This window comes from Tiliqua scincoides, chromosome 8 (genome assembly GCF_035046505.1).
Source record: "Tiliqua scincoides isolate rTilSci1 chromosome 8, rTilSci1.hap2, whole genome shotgun sequence".
NCBI lineage: Eukaryota > Metazoa > Chordata > Lepidosauria > Squamata > Scincidae > Tiliqua > Tiliqua scincoides.
The window spans coordinates 39,583,716-39,609,115 of record NC_089828.1 but is presented as its reverse complement, the minus strand read 5'-3'; the positions used below and the strand labels follow the sequence as shown (position 1 = coordinate 39,609,115).

The window sequence follows — 25,400 nt, the reverse complement described above, 5'->3', positions numbered from 1 at the left end:
AAAGGGAAGGAGAGAAGAAAGTGGGAAAGGGTAGGAGACAAAACAGACATGATAAAAAAGAAAAGACCTAATGACAGACAGACAAGGGAAGACAGGCAACAGTCCCCCACCCCTCCTCCCTCCTCCTGTTGCACAAGGGCCATTAAAGCCATTATATGACAGATTTAGAAGGTGCTCCTCTCCTCCACATCCAGAGCCTTCATGTCAGGTTGGTGGCCTGACACAGAAGCTTTTGATTCTACAGTGACCCAAGGGTTCCTCCTTACCCGGGGGAATGAGACAAAAGTCCCTTCCCCGTGGAGCTGCCGTTGGCTGCCCTGTTGCGTGCAGGATGCTGCGGCAGTACCGGCGCAATGGGCAGCTCAGGATTGGGCTGCTCAGACCTTACCCTGTATCCCAGATGCTTGCTAGCTATCTGTTCCTATGAAGTGGCAAGAGAAAGGTAGTTGTCAGATGCTGAGACCCCACGCCATCTTATTTCCTAAGATCCAGGAGTGAATTGTACTGTGAACAACATTCTGAAATGGAGTCCCCTGCTCATTGATATTCCAAACTTCAGATAGCAAAGTCACTATTGTATTCTGAATTAGAACTGGACATATGCTTGACTCTAACTCTTAAGAAGCTTTACTTTTAAAGAGAAAAAGTGTAAGAATTGCTTGCCTACAGGGGAGGCCACCGTTTGCATTTCTAGGTCTCATTTGGAAGGAGGCAAGGTCAACAATGACTCCTGCAGAGATGCATCAGGCAGCCGGACCTTGTCTCTGTGCTGGAGGTGCTTTGATCCAACCACAGCCAATGCAGAGATGGAACTGAGGTACCCATCCCTCCAATGAGGGGGCAGTGCAGTGACTTATGCAGAGATGCAATTGGCAGCCTCTTCTGAGGGTGAATACAGTAATTCTGTTACATCTTTGTATAGGGAATGATTGGTTGAATAGTCTAGTCAGGCCCGGTGCAGACAAGCAGTAGAATGTGTGAAGGTAGATTGGAAGACACCAAGGCAAAAACATATCTTCTCTATTCTTCTGAATGATACAATCAGAAGAACAATCCATTCATATATTATGTATAAAAGCCAGATGAATGTTAAAAGCATAAAATCAACACAATCAGGAAACACAGAGCAGCACTAAAAGCTCAATACAGCCTGCAGAAATATATAACCCCACAGCCCCCAGTATGTCAGGACCCCACCCCAAGTAACGACTCTCAGTCTGAACCCAAGGGGGGAAGACCAGCACTATACCCGCTCACAGCCCCTGCTGATCCAGAACCTGAAGAACCCCCCAATCAGTTGACCTTAGACCTAGCAGCCTTGGAGTTTGAGCCCCCCAAATCTCCTGAGGAAGTGGCCTCTCCATGCCAAGAACCTTGTACTTCCTGGCGCCTTGATGTCAGCTCTGTCATCAGCACTGGTGAGATGAGATTGAGAGAAGGCAAAGTGCAAGGCTCCAGATCAAAAGGTTGCCCCCTTATGGTCACCACTTTCCAGGCAGGGAGGTGGAGTCCATGAGGGGTAGTCTGGAGGAAAGCACTGGAGGCCAAAGGGCACTTTGGGCCCATGTTGTTGCTTAATTGGTTCCCTTTCAGTTGTGACTCTGGCCTGCCTTTTCTAATTTTCCCATTTCAGACTGAGCTTGCCTTTGTGAGCTTCGCTCATGGTACAAATCCAACACAGTATAGCTTCTCAAATGGTCCCAAATGCCTTTAGAAAGAAAACAAGTTTTATTTGTTGTGTAGCAGCCAGGGTGAAGGGGTCATAACACACATCCTTCGGGAGGGAGTTTCAGATCCTTGAGGTCTCCACGAAAAGTTCCTGCCTTGGATAATTCCTCACTCAGGGGCAGCGTGACTCAGAATGTGGCCTGATGCTGTCTCAGATCTGCTGCCTCTGTGCTAAAAAACAAAAACCCCAAACCCTTACCATGCTCCTTGCACATTGCCTTGAAATCTAGAAGTGTGGGGTATCCTGTTTCTTTTAGTGACAGCTCAATCCTCCTGTAAATGAAACAAGAAGTGCTGCACTTCCAGGTTTCACAGCAGCACACAAAGGGGGGTGTTGATCTGCTTCTTGCTCAAGTGAGCAAGAGGTGGATCATTTTGCACTGGCAGCAGGTTGGAGGGAGCCAGAGGCAGCAGACACTGGGTGAAAGTGGATCCACTGCCCCCTCTGACCCCTTGCAATCTGCTACCGATGCAACCTGCATCAGGTGGCTATGTGAAAGGGCTGGCACTATGCCCACTATGCAAAATATGGGGAAAAGGGAACAGCATAATTTCTGCCACTTGCCACTGGTTTTCATTCGCTTTCCATTTTACTGTATCATAGCCCATTCCATTGTAAAAAGAGCCCAGTATCGATGTTGGCATCCTAGATCAGGGCCAAGGGCCCCCGGTCATTTCCTGAGCTCCTGTGCCCATTGCTTCCACAACCAGGAACAAGAGAGACATTCCACCATCACTTCCTTTCTCCAGACCACATGCAAGTGGGAGCATTTCCCCCTGACACAAGGACCTATGAAGGGAAATCCCATTTGTGGATGAGCAGTGAGGTGCTTAGAGGAGGCAGTGATGGAGCCCCAATATTGCCAATATTGCCTCCTCCAAACACAGCAACCCTGCCAATGACAAGTTAAGCCACCCCACAAGCTTTGGGGAGTGCCCAGGTAGGATGTAGCTCATAGAGGACAGTTTTTTGAGAGTCCCCTCCAATTTTAAGCCCCTCCTGGCCAGCTCCTTTAGTCTTTGTGGGCCCAAATCCTATCCAACTTTCCAGCACAGGTGCAGCTGACCATGCCAACAGGGTGTGCTCTGCATCCTGCAGTGGGGGGGCACTCATAGAAGCTTCCTCAAGTCAAAGGAACGTTTGCAACCTTGTGGCTGCATCAGTGCTGGAAAGTTGGACAGGATCGGGTGCTCGGTTTCACATTGCTCTTAGGGTCAGGTGTGGTCTAAATGATATAATCACCTTGTGATGAGTAGATAATTCATGGGATATTGGGGTTCCTTAGACTTCATGATCATGTGAGATTTCTTCCACCTCTGTTCCCTCTTGATTCATTCCTGTGTTACAATAATGGTGTAGCATTCATGGCATTTGTACTATTTAGCCCACTTCTGATTCTACCATGAGGCAAAGTCCAAAGGAAACTGGGTGATCAGGTGGAAAGTGTTCTGCTCTCACTACTCAGCATGAAGGGAGAGGGAAGAGTTGCAGAGCTCCCCCCACTCCTCAAGAAGATCCACTGCTGCCGCCGCTTCCTGGCACTCAAGGGTGGCACCCATGAGTCCCAGGTGCTCACCTACGTGGATTACTTTATTAACTGGTGTTTACACTTCTCTGAGCAACAGCCTGAGCAAAATCGATCATCAGTTGCCATGATAAAGTCACAAGGAGGGAGGAGGGGAAGAGGCTGAGGAGAGACACAAAAGGGAGGGAGAGCAAGAGAACAGGGATGCATTCCAAGGTATGGTTTTGAGATGGAGGGAGGGAGGGAGGTGGGAAGGAGGAAGCCATCCCCTTCTTACCACTCAGAGTGCATTCTGGAAGATGGCAATGTGGCATTTGGGGATGGAGGACACTGGCAGAGTCCCACTGCCCTAACTGGAGGGCCAGCACTTAGGCTCTTCGAACAGAGCAACCAACAAAGTCATGACACAAAGTTGTGCAAATGAGATGTTTTCTTCTGTTATTCCAGTGGTTTCAGTTTTCAATTAAATCCATATTAAATTGTCCATTTTCTTACTAATGTGTTTTGCAATGAATGCCATCCATTTTTGCCACCCCCAATTCATTTTTGTGATGGGGTCAGGCTGTAGTGCAGCAGTGTGGTGGTTGTATTTATTTTGTTAAAGTATTTAGAGTTTGGAGGGAGTGCAGAGGTCCTTTTGGTGGTAGGCTCTGGCAGCCACCATTTTCTTTCTCACAATGACCCAGAACCAGGCTTCTTCCAGGGAAGTACGTTTGGGGAAAAAATAGTGGCTTTCAGGAGATCACCACTGATGCTCCTATTAACTTTAATGTTTTTATAAAATAGCAGAAAAGGTTGTCAGCCTGCAGTGTTACAGTCAAGCCCCCCTTACAAAACCAACAGAGATCCAGCATGAAATGAATGGCATAGATGCCATTCATTCCATTTGCAGTCTCTCAGCATTCATTTCACAATGAATGAAAAAGGTCCAATTTGGTTCAAAGAGCCCAATTTGCCCAATCTCTTATATGGCATCTAAGTCATTCTATAATTTTTGTCCTTTTCCATAATTTATTCTGGTTTTACTATTGGTGGGGAGAGGCAAGGAGCTCTGTGACATGCTGACAACCCATCTCAAAGCCACTGAAAATCATATTCAGCCACCTTTCTGGCATCTAAGCAGGTCTTACTGACTTGCTTTCAATCCTCACTTTGTAGTCAGGACTAGAACTTTGCTTTTCTAAAGAGAGAGATAGAGAAATTCTCAAGAAGCTGAATTCTATAGCCAAGTGCCACATTCAGTGTTTTTTTTTCTAAAGCTCCTGTAGAATCACTGGATACACATAATGCTGGGCTTTCAACAGGATTGTCCACACACTTTCAAGACTCAGTTAATAAGAACTAGATAAGAAATGTCAAGAAATAGTTAAGAAACTTTTTTATTTTTTAAGATTTGTTGATTCTCAGAAAGTTGAATGGATTATTGTGCCTCCCCCAGATCTGCCATTCTCAGATTCTGTATGCTCAGGAACACCAGTGTGCAGGAGACTCACCTGCAAAAGCCCGGGAGATGTGATTCTTTTTCCACTCCCAGGGCTGGTCATATTCATCAGCTGGCCGCTCATCATCCTGTGGCAGGCGGCTTTCACGTGGCTTGAGAGCCATGGAGCCCTCCAGGTCAACTTCAGGGTCCTTCTCCTCATAGGGGGTGTCATACAGCTGGAGTCCTTTCCGGGATTTTTTTTCCCTTCGCTCATCCCGGTCACACTTGCGTTGGAGGTCTAGAAGCCAGACCCAAATGAATGTTGACAAAGGGTAAAGTTATATTTATTTAGAATATTTTTATAGCATGCTTTTTTAAAAAAAACAAAACAACACTTTAAACAGAGTGATTTACAAGGTAAAACAAAGCCATACAAAGAAAGTCAAAGATTAAAAGAAAATACTGATTAAAAGAGCAGACAACAAAACAGCAGGATTAAAACAGTAATGCCATGTAAAATGTGAAAACTGCAGAAAGAAAAGAGTTAAACATCAAATAAAAGTAGGGTAGAATAAATACATTTTAAGAGCCCACTTAAGCACTGTGGTTGACTATCTAGCTGTAATCAGAATAATGGAAATGTAGGGTACACGTTTGACAAATATTGCAGGCAGTTATTGATGATGGTATTTTGGCACATACGAAATTTGTATTTTTCCCAATGGCAGCTGCTCCTCCTGACCCCCAAGGAATGGGCATATGCCCTTATGAGGGAGCAATCCTTTTAAAACTTATTTTTAAATTCATACACTACGCTGGAGTGTAGTTGAGGGGAAGTGGAGGGAAGGGGAGCCCTGGGACTTCTCCTATAACAGAAAGAGTGACATCATCAGCAGGGGTGCTCAGGTGCTGCAGGAATAATTAAGCAGGAAGTGATGTAATTAAGAAGGTGATGACCAGAAATGAGTGTTTTTGTTCTCACATGGTCTCATTAGCTGCAAATGACAGAAAATGTAAGCAAATTTTGATCATACAGTATTTTCAAAATATGGGAGAGCCCAACTATCACAGGAGCCAGATAGAGAGCTTTTGCAGGCCATGTCTGTCCCATAAGCCTTATGTTTGTCACCCTCATCTAGCCCATCCTCTTACTCAGAGGCTATTTGAGAGACAGAATGTAGTTTAATTTATCTGGAATTAATTCTTACTGCACAGAGTAGAACTCCATTATTCTATCCATCTCAGATGCTGTGCCTGGCTCCATAATGACTACTGCTTTGATTTACCATTTCTCCTTTCTCCCATCTTTGCCAACCCAAACTTGGAAGTATCTTACTTACCAACCACCACCTTCTGGGCATCATAGGGCTCCATATAGCCATTATTTTCCATTCCTACTTCCTCACCCACATCTTCTTTTGGTTCCCGGTGGGCATCAAAAGGATCTGAGTACTCGCTTTCTCCAGGGGGCTGTTGGCAAGCAAAAGTGCGTATTAATTCACTGGTTTGATACAATACCCCGCTTTTCAATCATCAGATCAGTAAAGCAGTTTACCACATATATATGAATATTTATAAACATATATAAATATTCATGATAAATTCAAAAACAGCCTTAAGTTCCTCTTATACCTCCCCATAATGCTTTAGCCTTTGCACAGTTCTGCTGTAGAAAGTTGTGTCCTTTCCCAGTACCTTAATATAACCTGTTCCTGCTTCACCGTTCTGTGGTAGATTAAAGAAAGCTGACACTGCTATAGTCTCAACTCCCAAACATAAAAACAGGTGGGGGTCAGCAAAAAAAATAAAACAATCATTATACAGGAAATGCATCATACATTTGCATGTATGCTCAATACATGTATGCACAGGAGGCTCAATATATCCAAACGTACATCACCCAAATGTTTGATGAAACAAAAATATTTTGAGCCCTCACTGAAAAGCCATGAAAGAAGGTGCAGTTCTTGAACACCCTTGGAAGTTCTTAAGGGAGATAGTCCTATAGAAGGGAATTCTATAGTTGTGGTGCTACTACAGAAAAATCCTGCCCTTGCACCACCATTCTCCTAATTTGAGTCAGAAGAGGCACTTGTAGGAGAGCAGCCCCTTTTCACTGTCCCATGATTTAAGGCAGGGAGGATCCTGGCGTTTGTTCTGCTTTAGGTATATTCTGTTAGTAGGTTTGGAATAGCAGTTGCCTGGATTATGTGCTCACTACTCCCTTCCTCCCTGGGCTGCAGCATTATGGGTTATGATGAGTTCAAGGATAACACAGAACAACAATGGGATGATCACAACTTTTGGTATACTTTTCACCAGAACAAGCACTCCTGAGTCGGGCAAAAATTGCAAAGTACCAAATTTGGGCAGGGAGAGATGCAGAAGCATTTCATAAGGATGATTGAGGATATTGTGTTGTTAACAGGTTGATGAGGGGCACGTGCTTCTGTCCACCTAACTGCCGCCACCACTTCCAGGATTTGAAGAGAAAAATGGGAAGGAAGTGGAAGAGGAATAACGAAAGAGAAGTGAGTTATAGGCTAGAGTGCTTGCTCATCTCTCCTCCACACTTCCTCTTTCACTTCATTCCCTTCTTACTTTTGGAATCCAGGGAACAGGATGCGGCATGGCAGAGGCAGTAGCTGGCATGCCACTGGGTAAGGGATGGCAGCATTTGGCATGCCATCTCAGGCACTGGGAGGTCTTGTGCCAGCCCTGAACAGGTGCAAGTTATAGGCAACATAAAAAAAAAAATGAAACAGAAAACCTGTAGAAATTACACCTCCCTAAAAAAAAATTTTTTTTTTACAAGAAACTGAGACTGAGAGTTCTAACAGCGTCACTCTGAAGTCATGCCTAGCTCAGCCCCAAAGTAAATGTTTTTGGGGTGCAAAAGTGAAGTGGCCTCTCCAGTTCTGCTTCAGTTCACAAGTGTGTTTCAGTAGTCAGAAAGCTGGGGAACACTGCTGTAAGTCCAAGGGTCGAACCATGTGAAGTATTACTGTATCTTTGCAGTGTGTGGTAGTAGAGTGGGGATTTGCCCACCTAGGCATCGAATGAAGGCCAGCGCTGCTGAGCTGATGAAGCAGGACAAGGTCCCAGCAGGAGATGCTGTGACTGCAGGTGGATTCTGCAAAGCAGGACCATTTCCCAATCAATCCAAATTCCTGGCCATTTGTCCTTGAGAACAATCAGTGAGTTTCTTTTGCTGACGAGAACGTCTGCAAGGTTGAATAGGTTCTCGCTCTCTTTTCCCCATCAGGCTGCCAGTGCCTCCCAGGAGGACTCCCTCCCCTCTTTTTTCCCTCTCTCTCATACTACTTTTGCGCCTAATTGCTGTTGTCCCCCATTCCCTCCAATAGTGCATTAGATGTGCTCAAATAGCCTGCAGAAAGGAAATGTTTTGAGAAGCTGCAAGAAAGCAAAGGAGACAGACATATGAAAATAAGCGATCAGCCTCTCCTCAAAGCAATTACCCTGTTTCTACCCTTTGGTGAGTGCCAATTGAGTGCTGCAGAAAGGTACTCGATTGACGGGGAGTCAATTCCCCCTCCCCCTTCCATGCGTGCTCCGGTGCTTAATGCGTAATGTTTAGACTGCAAAATGACATCCAATTGTTCTTCGGTGCTCATCTGCCCACATGCACTTCTGAACGACATCACAGGATATCAGACAAGCCAGTGAGGCATTCTGTGGCAGTCAAAAGCTTGTGTACAGTCCTAAACTGACCTAGATTGCATCCGAGTAAGATACTCTCTAGGAGTCTCTCAATTAAGAGTTCTTAGATGATGAATCATACATATTTTGATCAAAGAATTAATCCACATACGTTGGACAATTAATAAAATAATAGTTCTGAAAGAAAAAAGGATTTCTTCCCTTTGTTTTTAGATGATGGAACACAGCAGGAAATGTTTCAGAAGAGGTATTCCCACCTAACTGAAAGAGAAGGAGTTACATTTCCAAAGATGGTATTAGAAGACTCAATCTCTGTCAAGTGAGAGAGGAGAGGAATGCTTATTCCCTCCTGTATGAGAGAGGACGAATACCTTTCCAAGATAGTATTAGAAGAGGCATTCCAGCCCATATGAGAGAAGGAGGAATGTCTCGTCTACGAACACACTACCCATGGATTTATAAGTACTCATATGCAAAATAATTAACAACTTCAAAACAACTGCTGCCTAATTAATCAAAGCACCCATTTAATTAATCAAAACATTTGTTGCCCTAATCTAATCAATCAATCAATTTAACATTGCCATCCTAATATTCTCCCTTCTTTGCAGCACCTAAAAAGAGAGCTGTTAGGAACCACAATAAGTCATGGGCTGGACGAAGATGGTAGGGGATTGTTTTGGAGGTGATGTGAAAGCAGGATTCCTGGGACATATGCTCATCCTCTGTTTCAGGGCTGGCAGAATCATGAGGTGACCTAGTGACAAGTTGTCTCCCTCCAGCCTGCTGCAGACACAAGCCACACCGATCCCCTTTCTGCTCCCTAAAAGCAAGCGAGAAACAGACTGTCCGCTTCGCTAACCCCTCACTCCTTCTTGGCATGGTTGGACTGCATGAGGATGTGAGGGGGAAAAAACCATGCAGCGAATTGAAAGCCATTTCACTACTCCCTTCCCTCATTCCTTCCTCACATTGTCCATTTAAACTTAAACCGCTCAAGGAAGGTGAGGGGAAGTAGCCACTTACCTGGCTCTTTCTTGCCATGCCTTTAAGTAAAACAGAAAGTACAATGCACACTGGGAGTTCTCAGCATGACCTGCACTTCCAGTTTTATCAAGAAGAGTGTGTGAGAAGGAGCTCAGGTAAGTAGCAGCCTTGTTTTCCTGGGTTTGGGGGGAATCATCAGGCGGTACCATTGGTTTGGCTATCCCTGTTCCTTTTGCCTACTGTAAGCAGGTTTCATAGGTTTTTGCCTTGTCTCAAAATCCTGTTTGGTGAAAGGCAACACTGCAACAAAGGACACGTATGCCTCCTTCAGGGAAAGTGATGCCATTTTCAAACTTCAAATTCTTGAACCTCTTTCAAACTCTCCACAAAATGCATTTCAGCTCTCTTATGAAATGAATGCCTGTCTCTAGTCACAGATTCTCCTGCCATCACTTTAGTCTGAGAATACCTGGAATACTCCTACAAAGAAGAAAAGACTAGTAAAAGGAAGAAAAGGTTAAAGACAAGTCATTGGCTGCTTGATTGGGTAGGGCATTTCCATCCTCCATCCTTTCTCTGCCTGATCAAATTTCATGTTCGCTTTCCCTGCTGATGACTTCTCCCTTCTCCACTCTTCCTTCCCGCCCCCAACCAGGATATGCTTGCTTGACTTAGCCTTGGAGAACACATTCATCACAATTTATAGAAGGTTTTTTGATCTATGATCACAAACAAAGCATGGGGGGTATGAATCCTCTGCTGGTGTTAATTAGAATTGGGTGGAGAGGCAAGGATGTGTCTGGGCCTCAGAATGGTTTCTGCAGTCTCAGAAACATGCACACTCAGGATGACAATTTGCTTCCAGAGTGTTTCCCTGGGGAAGAAAATTCACAGGCACAAAGATCACAGCAATGCATTTGGACAAGGTGTGAATGAAGTCATTTTCTTGTGTGCCATGTAAGGCAGGAGACAATCCTTGGAACTGGGTCTTTTCCCCAGGCACAATAAGCATTTCAGGCTTGCATAGATGCAACAACAGTTCCTGATTCTAATACAAAATTTGACCACAGCAGTGCAGCCTGACTTATGGCACTGCAAAACACAACACCATAGCGAGCTACCAGGCCCCTGCCAGAAATAGCGAGCAGTGCCAGCGGTGTGGTAGTAGCCTTCTCCAAACCCCCTCTTGTGCCGATAAGTCAGTAGCAGGGTGAGACATGGGCAGGCAAGGCAGAAAGGAACCAAGGTGGGAAGGAGGAGGGAGGGATGGATCTGGTTGTAGTCATGCATCTATCCCCTCTTTCCAACACCTTCCAGCCCCTTTTCTTTCTTAGACAGAAATCACAAAAATGGCTGGTGTATGACCAAGGAGACCCATAGGTGGCCTGAGAGCTTATCTGGAGATAAGTAAAAATATTTTTTGCTTACCTCCTACTTACTTTCTGTCCATCCCCCAAAGCATGTAGCACACACCTATTTTGCATGGCTGCCTGCACGGGCTCTAAGTCTTAAACATAATATTTTTTGTAATACTGAGTATAAACATTCAATAACATCAAGTTTTAAATGTTGTTAATACTGGCTGGACTGGCCCTGGGAAAGTTGCAAATAAGACTGGCCCACCCATGAGGTGGACTAAAGTACCTGTTCCAAGTGGACGGCTGGGGGAGGTCATGAACCAGTCAGTGCACCTCGCACCCAGTATTTGCCACTTCCCCAGTCCTCCACCTGTTCGGCCACTGTCCCATCCTCTTCTCTCTCATTTTCCTTGTAGAGAGAATAAAAAGAGGTTGGCGGGGCTTACCTTCCCTCCAGTACCATGGTCAAAGAACACAGTGGTGGAGCAGGAGGAGATAGGGGTGGCTGCTGAAATTCTGTTCTCAGCTGCTCTCCAATTATCAGGAAGAAGATCATAAGCCCTCTGCATCTCTCAAGGTCCTCCCTGCCTAGCCAGTTTTGAAAATGTGATGGGTGGAGAAGGTGGAGGCAATGGTGGAACTGGAGGAGGAGGAGGTCAAAGTGGTGGCTGTGATTCTTCCCTCTGCCTCCTTCTCACATCTTCACTAGCCAGACAGGGAGGAGCTTGAGAGCTCCGGTCCCACGTTCCTTTCCACCTGGCCAAGTGGGCAGAGGAAGATGGCAGCAAGGTGGAGGCAGTAGTGCAAAAGTGTATGCATGCCCCCCCCCCCAAAAGGATGGAATCTGGGCACCACTTTGGCTTAAGCCAATCGATGCAGCAATCTATGGCATTGGAAAATTATTCTATATTTATAATATTTATCTAGTAACTGTAAAGGAATGAGGTTGCTGCCTCCCCCACCTCCTCGAAGAGACACAAGAGACACATCAGCAGACAACCACTAGGCTGGAATGAACAGCAGCATTTACTCACCCGCCTCCCCTCCCCCCCAATAAATATGAGAGCCATCATTTTAAAAGGAGCTTCTTTGCCCATTACCAGAAGATAGTAGGGGACTATCGGTCTTTGGTCTGCTTCTTGCCTGCCTCTCCAAAGCACTTGGCCCCCAGCTTCAACCTGACATCCAATAAAGCTTCCAACCAACTCTGGCGCTCTACATCACGCTAAGAATATGCTAAGCTAAGACATTTGAATGGAGCAAAAAGATGTCCTCAGGGGGCTGTACTCAATGGAAGAACATTTGCTTTGCTTGCATAAGGACTCAGATTCAATTCCTGGCATCTCTGGTTAGGACAGAGAAATATTCCTGATTGAAGCCTTGAAAAGCCACTGCCAATCAGTGTCAAGCATCCTGAGTTAGAAGCAATGGCCTGGCTCAGTATGAAACAACTGCCTATGTTCTGGATGTCTGCTTGCATAGTTGTAGGAGAAATTTGCTGGAGAATTCCACACATACATCTGCCTCAGTACATCTGCTGTCTTATGACCCAGTATGTGGTCATTGGCTTGTTCCACATTGGGATTTGTTAAAATTAGCAAAAACTGGCACTAGAAATGCATAGGCAGAAGGTTTGAAAAGCAACCTGTGATCTTGTTACCAGGGTGCAAAAGTCTTTGTAAAATATCAGCCTCTGCCTATACCAAAGGTGTAGAGATTTATGGAAGGGGGGAGGGAGGGAGGCTGGCAGGGAAAATCTCTGCGGGGCAATTAACACCTCCATGTGGATCACTGCTATTCAAAGGAATGAGTGAGAAGAGGGGGAGAGAACCGACAAATGGGCTCAGCGGATCAGCTAAGCTGAAAATATTCACCTGGGAAAAAGATAAATCAAATTCTGGTCTAATTGGTGATGTCTTTCCCTCACACTTATCCATGTACAGCTGCACATCTCTCCTGGGATTAGACCTGGCCAACAGCATTGTCTTATCTAAGTGGTGTATGTGTCAGAGTTGAGCTGAAAAGATTCACTCTGCTGCACTCTGGATGGGAGACTATGAGCATGTATCCTAGGCATGTATACTCAGAAGTAAGTTCCATGGAGTAAAAAGGGACTTACTCCCATGTAAGTGTGCACAAGATTCCAGCCTTAGTGAATTCGGTCCCTGGCCTGTGTACATGCATGGTGCAACAGCTGCATCTTGAATGTTTCAGAATCTCGGATCTGCTTGTCAACATGGCCACCATGGAGCAGGAGAAATGAGGAAACCCATAGTTCTCATTGCATTGACATTGCCACCAAATTGGGAAACTGACCTCACTTATTTTCCCAAGTCAATCCAAATTCACACCCCCTAACCTTCTTCTCACCCAGTCCCAAAGATACCATTGTCAACTAGGGATCATGGACGTTTACAAATCAAATGACAGCTGTCAACCCACAGAGAGGACCTGGTGAGTCAACTCCCTCACTGAAGACCTTGGAAGCAAAGGGTTTTCAACAAGGGGGGGGATTGTTTGTCCCCACCAGACTTTCTGGGGCCACTAATTCTTTCTGTCTCCCTACATAATTCAATTTGCACACATCAAAGGGGGAGCAATAGCTCCATAGAAGAGCATGGCCTTTCATGCAGAAAGTCCCAGGTTTAGTCCCTGGCAACATCTTCAGGTGGGGCTGGGAAGAACCCTTCTCTCTTGGAAACCCTGGAGAGCACCTGCCAGTACCTATACCAAGGTTATGACTTGGCCAAGCCTTCAGGAGCAAAACTATATTGCTATGGTCTTCTGTTGTCCCTCTGGCTAAAAGGAGAGCACATGCTTTCCCAGCAAATGCAACTGTGTCTTTAAGAAATAAATAAATCAATAAAACTTGAGAGTCCTTAATCAAATGTTTAATTTCACAATGGATCTGGCTGTTCTGGGATAGCTGTGACTCAAATGGCAAACACAATGTTTACTCTTTGGAGAGGATGAGAGATATGGATAGTGGAAGCAACACCATGGCATGGTGGGCAACTCCTGTTACATGCATGCAGAGGAGTCAAGAGGCCCTTCCCCTTCCCATTCAGACATTCCACTGTAAGAGACCCTGTAGCAGAGGCTGAAACTTGAAGTGATTCATGTGTGCAATAATATATTAAAAGGGAAAAGAGAGACAATAGTTTGTCAAGAAGTACCAGAAAAAAGAGACTGTCTTTACTAAACAGGAACCACTGGAGTGAATTGTACATGATATGGTCCTTCCCATCTAAGGTTATGAAGTCAAATGAGATCCAAATCTCCTAAATCCTGAGACTTCTAAAGCCCTGATGTAACAAGACTGCTGACCTCTGAAAAAAGGGTGGGGGAAACATGGCCTACCCAAGACTACCTTATTCCAGAGGCAGCACACTCAATGCTGTTCCCTTTATCCAACAATGATGTGTCAACCATTGCTTCTTCCACCCTCCAATGTTCTAACTCAGGACTCTCTTCCCCTCCTCATTTCCTTTTCCTCTCAGTCCCTCACTTCCTTTTCAAATCCAGGAAGAAGGAGGAACAGTAAATGCAAGTAGGTGGACATAGACTGGCACCCTCCATTAATCTGCTGTCCAAAGTGACACAAAAATGGCCTCAGATTAACCCAGCATTTCTCAAACTGTGGGTTGGGATCCACCAGGTGGGTCACAAACCAATTTCAGGTGGGTCGCATAGCACCTAGCACAGCCACCTTTGAAAATACAGAACTGAAAATACAGGGTACAGAGCTGCTGGGCAGGATGGGTTGCCAGCAGGAGGGCTGAGTGGTTGGAGAAGGATTCAAGTCTGCATTCTGCTTTGACTTCCAAGCTGGAATGTTCAAATTCTGAGCTATGCAAAACTGGAATGGGAACTCAAGTTAGATGACTTGAACTAGAGTTGCAAAAATGCATGTTTTTTGCTGACTTGTGGACTCATTAGTTGCGCGTGTGGAAGACTCAGAAAATCACTTGAATTGGGGCCCCTGACTCATGACTTGCATTTCACTCTGACAACGAGTCGCATGCTAACAGAAACAGGTTGCACCACCTCCCTCTCACACCAAAAACCTCTTGCATCCATCCAAGAATCTGGTGAGCCTCAGCACCAGCAGCTATGTTCAGAGATGGGCTGGAGGGGTGGAGTGAAAGAGTTAACTTTTTTGTTTGTGCTCCAAAAATTTGGTTGGATCTCATGATGCTGCACCTGTTGCAGTTTCTCTGCAAAATGTATCCATTTGAGCCAGATGCTGCAAACAACCCAGTCAGAGAGGCACCTGCAGGAGCCTTCTCTGCATCCATTGGATGAAGGATGTGTCTCTCGGAGAAGGAGGGGAACAGGTGGAGCTATTTTTCCCAACAGGAACAAGTGGGTTTTGCAAGGAGAAGGAGGGGCTGCAGGAGGTGGGGACAGCGAGGGGTGACTTATACCACCTACACCAGTGGTTCTCACACATTTAACACCTGGACCTACTTTTTATCTGTCAGGACCCACCGAAAGTGATGTCATGACCAGAAGTGACATCATCAAGCAGGAAAAATTTTCATGGTCCTAGGCTGCAATCCTACCAACACTTACCCAGGAGTAAGTCCCATTGACTATCATTGTTAAAATAATATATATATAGTAGCTTGTTAAAAGTACGAGTCTGTAACATTTCCCCAGATGCAGTCACATACCATGGTAGCATAAAGTCTAACATACTAAAAATAAAATATTGAAAAGAATGGGGACCCACCTAGTTGGTCCCGACCCACAGTTTGAGAAACACTGACCTACACTTTTCTCCAAGTCTCTCCTGGCAGAGTTTTCTTGTAATCCTTCTGCTGTTCTTTCAGCTTCATTTTCTGTTGCAGAAGGGGTGGGCACGTTCTGCTCTGCTGCCTGACAAGTGGGATGGAGGTGGGGACAGCGAGGGAATGTTTAAAGGGACCACTGAGACATGCCTACAGCCTGGCACAGCCCTGTTCTCCTCTGCGAAGCCACGCTGGGCTTTTTCTCGCTTGCTCAGCTCATGCTGCTCCCACCCCACACCCTCGCACCTGTCCAAGCTGGGATGCACCCTCACTCCCTGCCATGCCCATGAAGGGGGGTTTCCTTCATAGTGGCTGGGGTGGGATTGCACAAGGGAAGGAAAGGGAAGGGGTGGGCATGTTCCACGTGCTGCCAGGCATTGGGGTGGGCAGAGATAGCAGGGAAATGGAAGTGGGGGAAATGGAAGTGGGGTTGGAAGGGAACCCCAAAGCATGTACACAACCTGGCAGCAACCCCATTTCCCTCCGCGGAGTTGCAGCAGGCCTTTTAAAGGGGGCACCTAACTTGAGTCCTATCAAATTGCGAAAGGGTGACTTGGCAACTTGGAAAGTGCCCCCATTAGGACTTGTTTTTGAGTCTCAATTTGAGTCACACTCCACTGGACTTTCCCATCGCTGATACAAAAGAACAGCAAAAGTGCTCTGTTTAGTGGGACATTTGGCTGATTGCAGCTTAGGTTTAAATTCTAAATTATGTTACTTTCAGCAATGACATCACTTCCAGGTTAATAGCATCAGTCTTTCAGCAGATTGTCTTTCTAAAAAGTGGGTCCCAGTACTAAAAAGCTTGAGAACCACTGACCTACTCTCAGGGCTGGGCTTAGGGCAATGTGGCCTATGTTGTGACATTGAAACCCGCTCTCTGGGGGCCCCAGCACTGGGGTAGCACGTGAATCTCCCACTGCTACAGCCAGCATCTGGCAGACTGCGAGGGCAGTGAAGCAAGCAGAGTGTGGGCTGTCTCACCCTCCCCTGGGTCTGTTTGGTCTGAAATGGGCCTCCTTGAAGTAGTTGGCGGTGATGTTATGTCACTGCCAACTATTTTTGGGTGCCATGCTCTGGCTTGCTGTGGCTGCAGTTGCCATGACTGCCTGGTAAGTGGAGGGGTGTGCATGTGCCCTGCTTTGGACCCTGCTGGTCCTGGGGCCAGCCCTACCTAATCTATTGGAGAAAAAATACAAATCTGGAGAAGTAAGGTCATTGAGGACAAACAGGCAACCCTGTTCATAACTCCTTTCCCCAACTGCACACATGATGGTGGTTGGGGGTTGAAGTGCACCCTTTGGCTGTGGGCCCCTGATGCTGCTACTTTGCCAAAATTAAGCAAGCTGGTTAACACATGAATGAGAGGTCACCTAGGAACACCTTGATTTCATGCATGAAAGGTGGGGTACAAATGTCATAAATAAATACAACACATAGCCACCATACACACATGTGCTATCCCACACCAGCTCCCCATGGCTGGGAAAGCCCAGGCTGGCTGGCTAGGATTCATAGCTGCTTCATTTACACTTGATTGGGGAGATGTGCCAAGCAAAGATTGCTGAATGAACACAACCAAGACTTCTCCTCAAAAGCCCAGCACATTCTGACTCTCTTCACTACACTGTTTCAGACACTGGCTCCTCCCCTTTCTGCATAATTATAGGATTCTTCATGCACAGCTACACTCCAAATGTCAAGTCCTTCGAAATCTATGGAACCCTGTGATCTGTAGTTCCTTGACAGGCTGAGGACTCAAAGAACTACAGGTCCCATGGATCTCTGAGAGAAGCCAATCTCCGTATTATTTGAATGGGCCCTTTAGACCTCTCAAGATGGGAGGGACCCACATTCCCATTTTACGTAATCCCATTTTACATAAAATAGCATTAAACTCCAGAATTTGCAACGGGTTTTGGGGCTCAGCTCTGGCAGGTTTGATTTAAACCTGGCTATTTTTGGTTTCTCAGACTAGAAATCATCCTTCCCTGCAGTGGTGTCGCTAAGGGAGTGTGGGCTGCACCGGGTGACGCACAAGGAGGGGTGATGCGCTAAAATTGCAGTGGTTAGGAATAATACCATCATGTTATATGCCATTGGATGTGGAATTTCTAGCTGAATGCAGTGAAAAAAACCCAGAATGAAATATCTCCTTTCTATCAAAAGTTATTGCCAAAAAACCAGAAAACAAAAAAATGCATGGAGCCCTACGGAAAGTGAAACCAAGCCATACCACATACTTACTCACGAGTAGGCAAACTTGCCTTAGTCCATCGGAAAGGGCAGGCCAAGAGGAATCCAATGATACCAGAATGGTCATGATCCAATGAATGCAGCCCAAAAAAAACACCAGAGAAGGAGGGAGAAACACCTCCCTCCAAGCTGGCGAATGTAAGTAGCCCTATGGAAAGCAAAACAAAGCCACATGGTTGCATTTACTCACAAGTAAGCAAACGTGCCTTGGTCAGGCCCTGGTCAGGCCAGGCAAAGGGGAATGTGAGGCCACCAGAATGGTCCTGATCTGATGGTCCTTCCTCCCCACATAAAAAGAATGAAAGCAGAGGCTTCACTGGTAAGGTGAACTTTTTTCTTTTTGAGACTTGCAAAGCCAGGTGGATCCTGACAGTGATGTGTTTTAAGCAGAAGTTCTTAAATTGAACTGGGCACTGGGTAGGGCTGAAAACCTTACTGATTTTTTTCAGGGGGGGGGGGGTGTTGCAGGCAGGCTACAGAGAAAATTCACTTGGTGGAACAGGGCTGGCTTCCCCTTATTTAATTATTTGTTTTACCTTTAATTTAATTATTTTAAATTATAAATTTGCTTTATGATGTCACTTCTAGTCAAGACATCACTTCTGGCAGGTCCTGGACAGACTGTCATTCTAAAAAGTGGGTCCCAGTGCTAAAAGTTTGAGAACTGCTACAATAAGGTGCTAATTGGGTAAGAGGCACTTTTTCAAGTGGGTGCTCCTTTTTTTTAGCAGGGGAAGAGTAACTGGTCCACTTCACCGCAGCAGTGTCTGTTCTAGTGGTTATCTGCTGGTGTTCTTTTGCATCTTTTTAGATTGTGAGTCCTTTTGGGACAGGGAGCCGTTGGTTATTTGATTTTTCCCTGTAAACCGCTTTGTGAACTTCAGTTGAAAAGCGGTATATAAATACTGTTAATAATAATAATAATAATAATACTAATAATACTAATAATAATAATAATAATAATAAGTTGACACCCGGTGTGTGTGTGTGTGTGTGTGTGTGTGTGTGTGTGTGTGTGTGATACCACTAGTGACCAAAATCACTAAAATCACCTTTTGTAAGAATAATATATCATGTTATCTGTCAATCAATGCGTAATTTCATGCAGAATGCAATGAAACAAACTGCGTTGAAATAGCTTTGTTCTGTCAAAAGGTAAAGTCAAAAAACCAGTGGGGGTGGGCAATGGTACATCACCATACTCACCACCTAGGCCAGAGGTGTCAAACTCATATCATACAGAGGGCCGAATAGCATTCATGATGCCTGCTGAGGGCCAGAGGCGATGTCATTACACAGGAAGTGATGTCACTAAATAGGTCAAAACCAGAAATAAACACTCTGTTCTTGTATAGGAACCCATTAGCTGCTAATGACAGGAAAGAAAATGCACAAATCTTGATCATATTTCAACATATGGGAGAGTCCAATTATCATGTGGGCCACCCTTTCAGCAGTGTCACCTCAGCATTGCTCAGCAGCTGAGAGCCCGTGGGCCAGATAAAAAGCCTCTGTAGGCTGCATCTGGCCCCCAGGCCTTATGTTTGACATCCCTGACCTCCGGTGTTGCTCCACCAACTGCACAGGGGTGACGCACTGGCCTCCCGCACCAGGTGACGCAAACCCTAGTGACGCCACTGCTTTCCTGCAGTTTCAAACTTTCAATAGCAATTACAATGAAGACTAGAATCAGCTTATAAACCAGTCACCATCTCAGTTACCTATTTTAGGGCTAGTTCTATCATAGTCTTAGGGCTAGTTCCATCACTGACTGGAGTATCAAATGGCATGTGTATCAATAGAACTACACAGATCAAATTCCACTGATGAAACGTTTGTCATCTCCTCAGATGTAAAGCTTTTTAATGGACTTGATTCATATACAGTATTCACATGTCAGTCATCAAGTGTACAGGAATCAAAGGATGTTCATACATGTGTGAACGGACTCATAGATACACCCTTAAGTCACCCTTAGGCATTTCTCCACCTATTCATTACTTCATGAGGGCTAGAAACTCAATATTTAAAAAATGGACAGCTCAATTCTAGCCTGGGCCAGCCCAGAATTTGCAACTGTGCTGGTGCAGCCTCTGCTGTATGCTATGAGCAGGTTAGAGACCAAGTAGAGATGGAAAGGTAATTTTCTTGCCTACTCTGCCGCTGCCTGGTCCTCAATGGGCCTACTTGAATAGGCCCTGCTTTTTGGCTGGTGGAAATCTGAGTGGGCCCAAGGGGGCATGTCAAGGCTGGGCAGGTGGAATAGGATATTGGGGCCCCCATCACCACTGATCACCCTCAGCCTGCTGTCAACATGCCCCCAAGTCAGTCCCAATCCCTACCCTGATTCTCTCCCAGAATGTGCCCTCCACTGACCTATGTTCTCTGTTGGGCGGGGGTCGGCACTCTTTTGGAGCATGCATGGGGCTGTCAACCAGTTGCATTGGTGGCCCTTATTCCATTGCAATGGCTGCCACACCAGCAGCCTGGGCCTTATGCAAACAGAATTCAGGTTCCATCAGCACAAGGCCTGGATAGCATTGGGCTGACAAATAAGAATCAGGATGTGTAAAACAACCCAGCAGGATTGTGCACTGGTTCTTATTTATCTGCTGAGCCCCCACTGCGCTAGACAGTGCTTTGCCAGTTGCTAGCACCTACCTGATCTGGCTGGGTTGGCTCTTCTTCTGCAGCAGTGGCCAGGAGAGCTTTGCTCCTGTTCAGGTCGGAGGCCTCCACTTTAATAAGCCTGTGTTTGGGGGAGCCATACTTCCCCTCGGAGTTGCTAGCAGCAGCCGTCTTGCTTGGGGATCCACCAGGGTCCAGATCAGGTTTGCTGTCACCATCTTCATAAGGATCCTCAAAGTCCAAGCTCTTCTGCGCACGATATGCCTTTAAGATCTCGCTTTCAGTGTAGTCTGGTTTGGGGGGCTGTGGGGGAGACCTCCTGCTCCCAAAACTCAAGTAATCCTTAAGCCACTTAGCCATCTGTCCCCCTTTATCCAACACCGGTAACCAAGGAATGACCGATACCACTTGGCAGAATAAGCCAAGTCTGGGGGAAAAAGAAATTTCAAACCACAACCAGATAATCCTTCATGGGTCAATGTGATTTATAATCCAAATTAGGAATCATCTGTCTTTTTCTTTGCTACGCCTGCTGCAAAGAGAAGAGAAAGGAGGAAATCTTACTTTATCTTAGACTGCACCAAATTGAAAAGTTGTTTGGTTTGTATTTGACTCTGCATTCTCTGTCATATAAGCATATCAAAATGGGGAGTGTGCGCAGGGAGGCAGGCAGTAGCAGCAGCATCCCACTAAATAAATTACTCAACAAATAGAAGCAAATATGTAGGACACCGCTGAGAGCTGGTTTAGGGGTCTGAGCTACAAAACAGAGTGTTCCCAGTTTCAATCTCATCTTGTCCTGATCTGTCAGTGGTTTTTCAGACAAGTCACTCTTTCCTAGCCTCATTCTTTATCTGCAAATTGGGGTTCATAGCATTGGCCTACCTCATAAGGCTGTTGGAAAGATTACCAACAACAAGCAAGTCAAGCAATTTGAACAATCTAAATAAAACGTTGCCTCTGGTTAGCCTCCCACCTCCGGATCTATAGAGATAGCAGCACAGGTCTGCCTTTCAGGACTGTTGTAAAGATTCCCAAAAAAACTGTGTGAGAAGCATTTTGTACAGTACTAAAAAGCTGAGTTATTCTTATCAATCCACAGGAAGTTCTTCTGCACATGCCTAATTTATTTGATAGTGCTTGTGCAAGAGAACTTCCCCTTCAATAGAGAATATGGATTTTAAAATACAGTATTATTATCTGTGTCTAGATGGCAGTGGGAGTGGGGTGAGGAAGCTTAAAAAGGGATTATTTAACAGTGAGTTGCAACAGAGAATTTAATTGCTAAAGCTCCTTCCCCAGGGGCTAAAGCGCATTCTCAAGTCTTGCAAAATACATTACCTCTCCATACCAGCTGCTTAGAACAAAAAGCCTCCCTTCCCACAAGGTCCTAAAGGGGGGACTTTCATTTTTCCCCTTCTTTAAAAAAATTGCTTTTTTTTTTTACACTCTGTGCTAATTGAACATGCAATTGTTAGATCTCTTACATATAACTCAGACCTTACACATGTTTACGTGGGGGTAAGCCCCATTGGCTTCCATAGGTTTACTTCCCCGTGAACCTACCAGAGTTCGGTGCTGCACAGCTGCCGTCCTAATTTACCCGGGAGTAAGTTCCACCAAATTGAGTGGGACTTACTTCAGAGTAAGCATGCCTGAATCGACAGTTCGATGGGGTCCTGGCTGTACAAGAGGCTTCCTGGCACGGAGCGAGCAGGCGCTTCAAAGGACTCGGAGGCTGCAATCCTAACCACACTATCCTGGGAGTAAGTCCCATTGAACTCAATAGGACTTACTTCTGAGCGGTGGCGTAGCTGGAGGGGGCGGGCCAGCCAGTGTGGCAGACAGGCTCAGCGCAGGGGGCGAGCCGTCCCGGCGGGGGGAGCCATACGGAATGGCTCCGAAGAGAGCCACACCGGCTCCTCCGCCCCCTCCAGCTACGCCACCGCTTCTGAGTAGACCTGCATAGGATTGTGCGTCTCCTTCGCGCGGGCTAGAAGAGGGAGGAAGGGTCGCCCAGCGACATTTACCCGCTCTTCCTGCTCGGGTCCGAGGGGGGCTGAGCCCGGGCCGGCTGTCGACAGTCAGACGCATCTCTTCCGATGGCGCGAGAGCAGCGCCCTCGCTCCGGGTCTGGTTTTGTTTGCGAAGTTCGGGGCGCAAAGCGGGGACGAGGCCACGAGGAGGGGCGGCTTCCTCTTGCTTGGCAGCTGGCGCCTCTCCAGCTTCAGGTCAAAGGAGCCGGGCTGCTGCCCTTCCCCGACGATGATGCTGTGAAGTCCGGCGAGGGCTGCGGCCCAGGTCCCGGCACGCGCCACCCGCAGCTCGCTCCCTTCAGGCTGCCGCGGCACCCGGACAACAAGACCGCGGGGCTCCCGGGGTTGAAGAAAGAGCCGAGCAGAGGGCCGCCAGAGCCGGCCTGGCGAACTTCCCTGTCCTTGGCCAGCCGAGGCCCGCCTCCTCCGCAGGGGTCTTGCCTCCCTCCGCGGGGTCAGTCGGGGGCGTTTGCCAAAGTGCCCCCGCGCAGCACCAAGCCCGCCAGAGAAGAAGGCGGGGAAGACGAGGCGCAGGACGGAGCGCGGGGGCGGGCCCCGGCCCCCCCGCAGAGCTCCTTCCCCTGCCCGGCAGGGACTTCGCAGGCAACTGCGGGCTGCCGAAGGAGATTTACAGGTTGTTTGGGGGGGAGGGGCGCGGTGGAGGAGGAGGGGCTGCGCGGCCAGCAGAAGGCGAGCAGGTACAGCCCTGCAGCACTAAACTTCCTCCCCCTGCCTCTTTTCGGGGGGGGGGGCACGGAAGAGGAAGGTGACCGAGTCCTTCAGCACCAGCGGTTGTGGGCGAAGGGAATCGTCCCCCCCCCGCCGCCGCACCTCTGTATTTCTAAAGGATGGGTGAGCACCCCAGGAAAGCATCTGGCCAAACCCCCAAGCAGCCCCTCGAAGAGCCTCTGGCCCCGTCTGACCAAAGGAGGGGGCAAGCCCTCGGCTGTTCCTTCTCCTGGGCTACTTCTGTCCATTTGCATCGCAAGGCGGGAGAGAAGCGGGGGGCTCGTCAGTTGAAAGAACAGGGCTGCAGTTCCCCTCCTCACCCCCCTGCCCAGCCTCGGGAAGGGGAGAGAGGCGGAGGCTTCCTCGGGCGCTCTTCTCTCCCCCTCCAGTTCATATTGCAAGAAAGAAACACCCCCCCCCCCCATCCTCCAGCAAGTATCTTCCGACGGCTGAGAGCCCAGTCCCAGGCATGTCTCCTTAGAAGTAAGACCCATGATAATCAATGGGACTTGCTCCCAGGAAAGCGTGGCTGTCAGCCACTAGCCTGCGTTCGGATTCGGGGAGAGGAGAAGGGGCTGTGAAGCGGGAAGACTGGGCAGGCGGCACGATTCCCAGCGGCCCTTCCGTCGCCAGGCAGGATGGGGCTTTGCAAGCAGTGTTTTTACTGACACATCCCAGTAATGGGACCGGCCTTTGGCGCTTCTTTTCCTCCTAAACAGTGGCGTAGCTGGAGGGGAGCGGAGCACTCAGTCCGTACGGCTCCGTTTTGCTCCCCCCGCCGGGAATGGCTCCGAAGGGAGGGGCCGCTTGCCCACCTCGCTGAGGCTCCCTGCCAGACTGAGTGCGCCGCCCCCCTCCAGCTACACCACCGCTCCTAAGGATGGTTGGAGGAGAAATGGATTTGCAAAGGGAAAAAGCGCGGGGGGGGGGGCGAGCCGCTATTGATTGGATTGTGGAGGTCATTTCTCCCACTTCTCTCTTAACACCAAACCCTGGAGAATCAACTCTCCTCTCCCCCTTTTAACTGCACCATAGTTAATGGCCATTTTGTAGCTTCGATTTCTCCCCGGGTGGGGGGGGATATTGACCAGCAGACAGAAAAGTTGGTTGCGTGTGCGTCTGTGCATTAAAAGGGGGGAGGAAGAGGAGAGCTGATGGATCTCCCTCCCTTCTTCACAGTCCCTACAAATGGAAGCCCTCCCCCCACACTGCCTGCCACGGTTAGGGCGGCAGACCAAATGTGAGCGAGTGCATGGCTCCCTGCCCAGCAGTCCTCTAGGTGTGAAATTGCAAATTGAGCCTTCTGGTGGGGAAGAAAGAAACAGAGCAGGGACTGGAGGAGGAGGGGGGGGGCAGCAGGTGTGCATTTCAGAAGGAGAGGCAAAGGAAGATGGAGTGAGCTGGTTGGGATTGTTCAGGAGAGACCAAGCAGAGGAGAAATGGAACTGAGATGAATTAAGGAAGAGTGATCAAGAGTATTTAACGCAAGCAGGTTTGTCTTATTCACTTGCTCCTCTTGAAAGGCCTTCACCAGCAGAGGCAGGAAAGAGACACCATCTGAAAGACAGGATGGTAATAGGCTCAGGGCCAATTCTATCCAAGTTCCCAGCATCTGTGCAGCCACAATGCAGCCCCAGGGTAAGGGAACAAATGTTCCCATACCTTTAGGAGACCTCCATGACTGCCTCCCCACCACAGGATGCAGTGCATACCTCATTGGCATAGCAGCAAGGGCACTGGAAAATTGGATAGGATTGGGCACCAAGGCTGCAAATCGATGTATAATTTCCTGGGAGTAAGCCCCACTGAACACAATAGAATTTACTTCTGAGTAGACGTACATAGGATTGTGCTGTTAGACTGGGGAACCTGTAAGCTTTCACCTGAGAGGCACACACCAAAATGTCCCATTTCCTATGAACAGTGGTAAAAAGAAAAAGAAAAAAAAAGGTTCTCCCAGTGCAGAGTTTGGGACCTCTGTGATCTCAGCAACTGATAGACAGAGGTGGAGAGAAGGTCAATTTTGGAGCTTCTGATAGATATCTGCAGTAGATCAGCCTGGGTTTCTGTTTCCAAGTAGGCTAATACAGTGTTTCTCAAACATTTTAACACCAGGACCCACTTTTTAGGCTAGCAGTCTGCTGGCCAGCAGTCAGCACTTCCAGCAGTCACTGGAAGTGATGTCATGGTCGGAATTGACATCATCACTTTAAGCTTCAAACCGAAGCCAAAGGTCCCATTACACAGCACACTTG

The 25,400-nt window shown here is 47.2% G+C and overlaps 1 protein-coding gene across 1 annotated transcript in view; it reads right to left on the bottom strand.

Moving 5' to 3' along the window:
• SHD (Src homology 2 domain containing transforming protein D) overlaps nt 1–22,807 on the bottom strand; it is a 38,721-nt gene extending 15,914 nt beyond the window's left edge. The window contains exons 1-4 of the mRNA XM_066635583.1: nt 22,411–22,807; nt 20,414–20,912; nt 6,018–6,147; nt 4,748–4,975 (exon numbers count right to left, since the gene is read on the bottom strand). Coding sequence (XP_066491680.1) covers nt 4,748–4,975; nt 6,018–6,147; nt 20,414–20,740 — 685 coding nt within the window. The 5' untranslated portion in view covers nt 20,741–20,912; nt 22,411–22,807. The remainder of the gene's footprint in view (nt 1–4,747; nt 4,976–6,017; nt 6,148–20,413; nt 20,913–22,410) is intronic.
• Between the last annotated feature and the right edge of the window lie 2,593 nt (nt 22,808–25,400).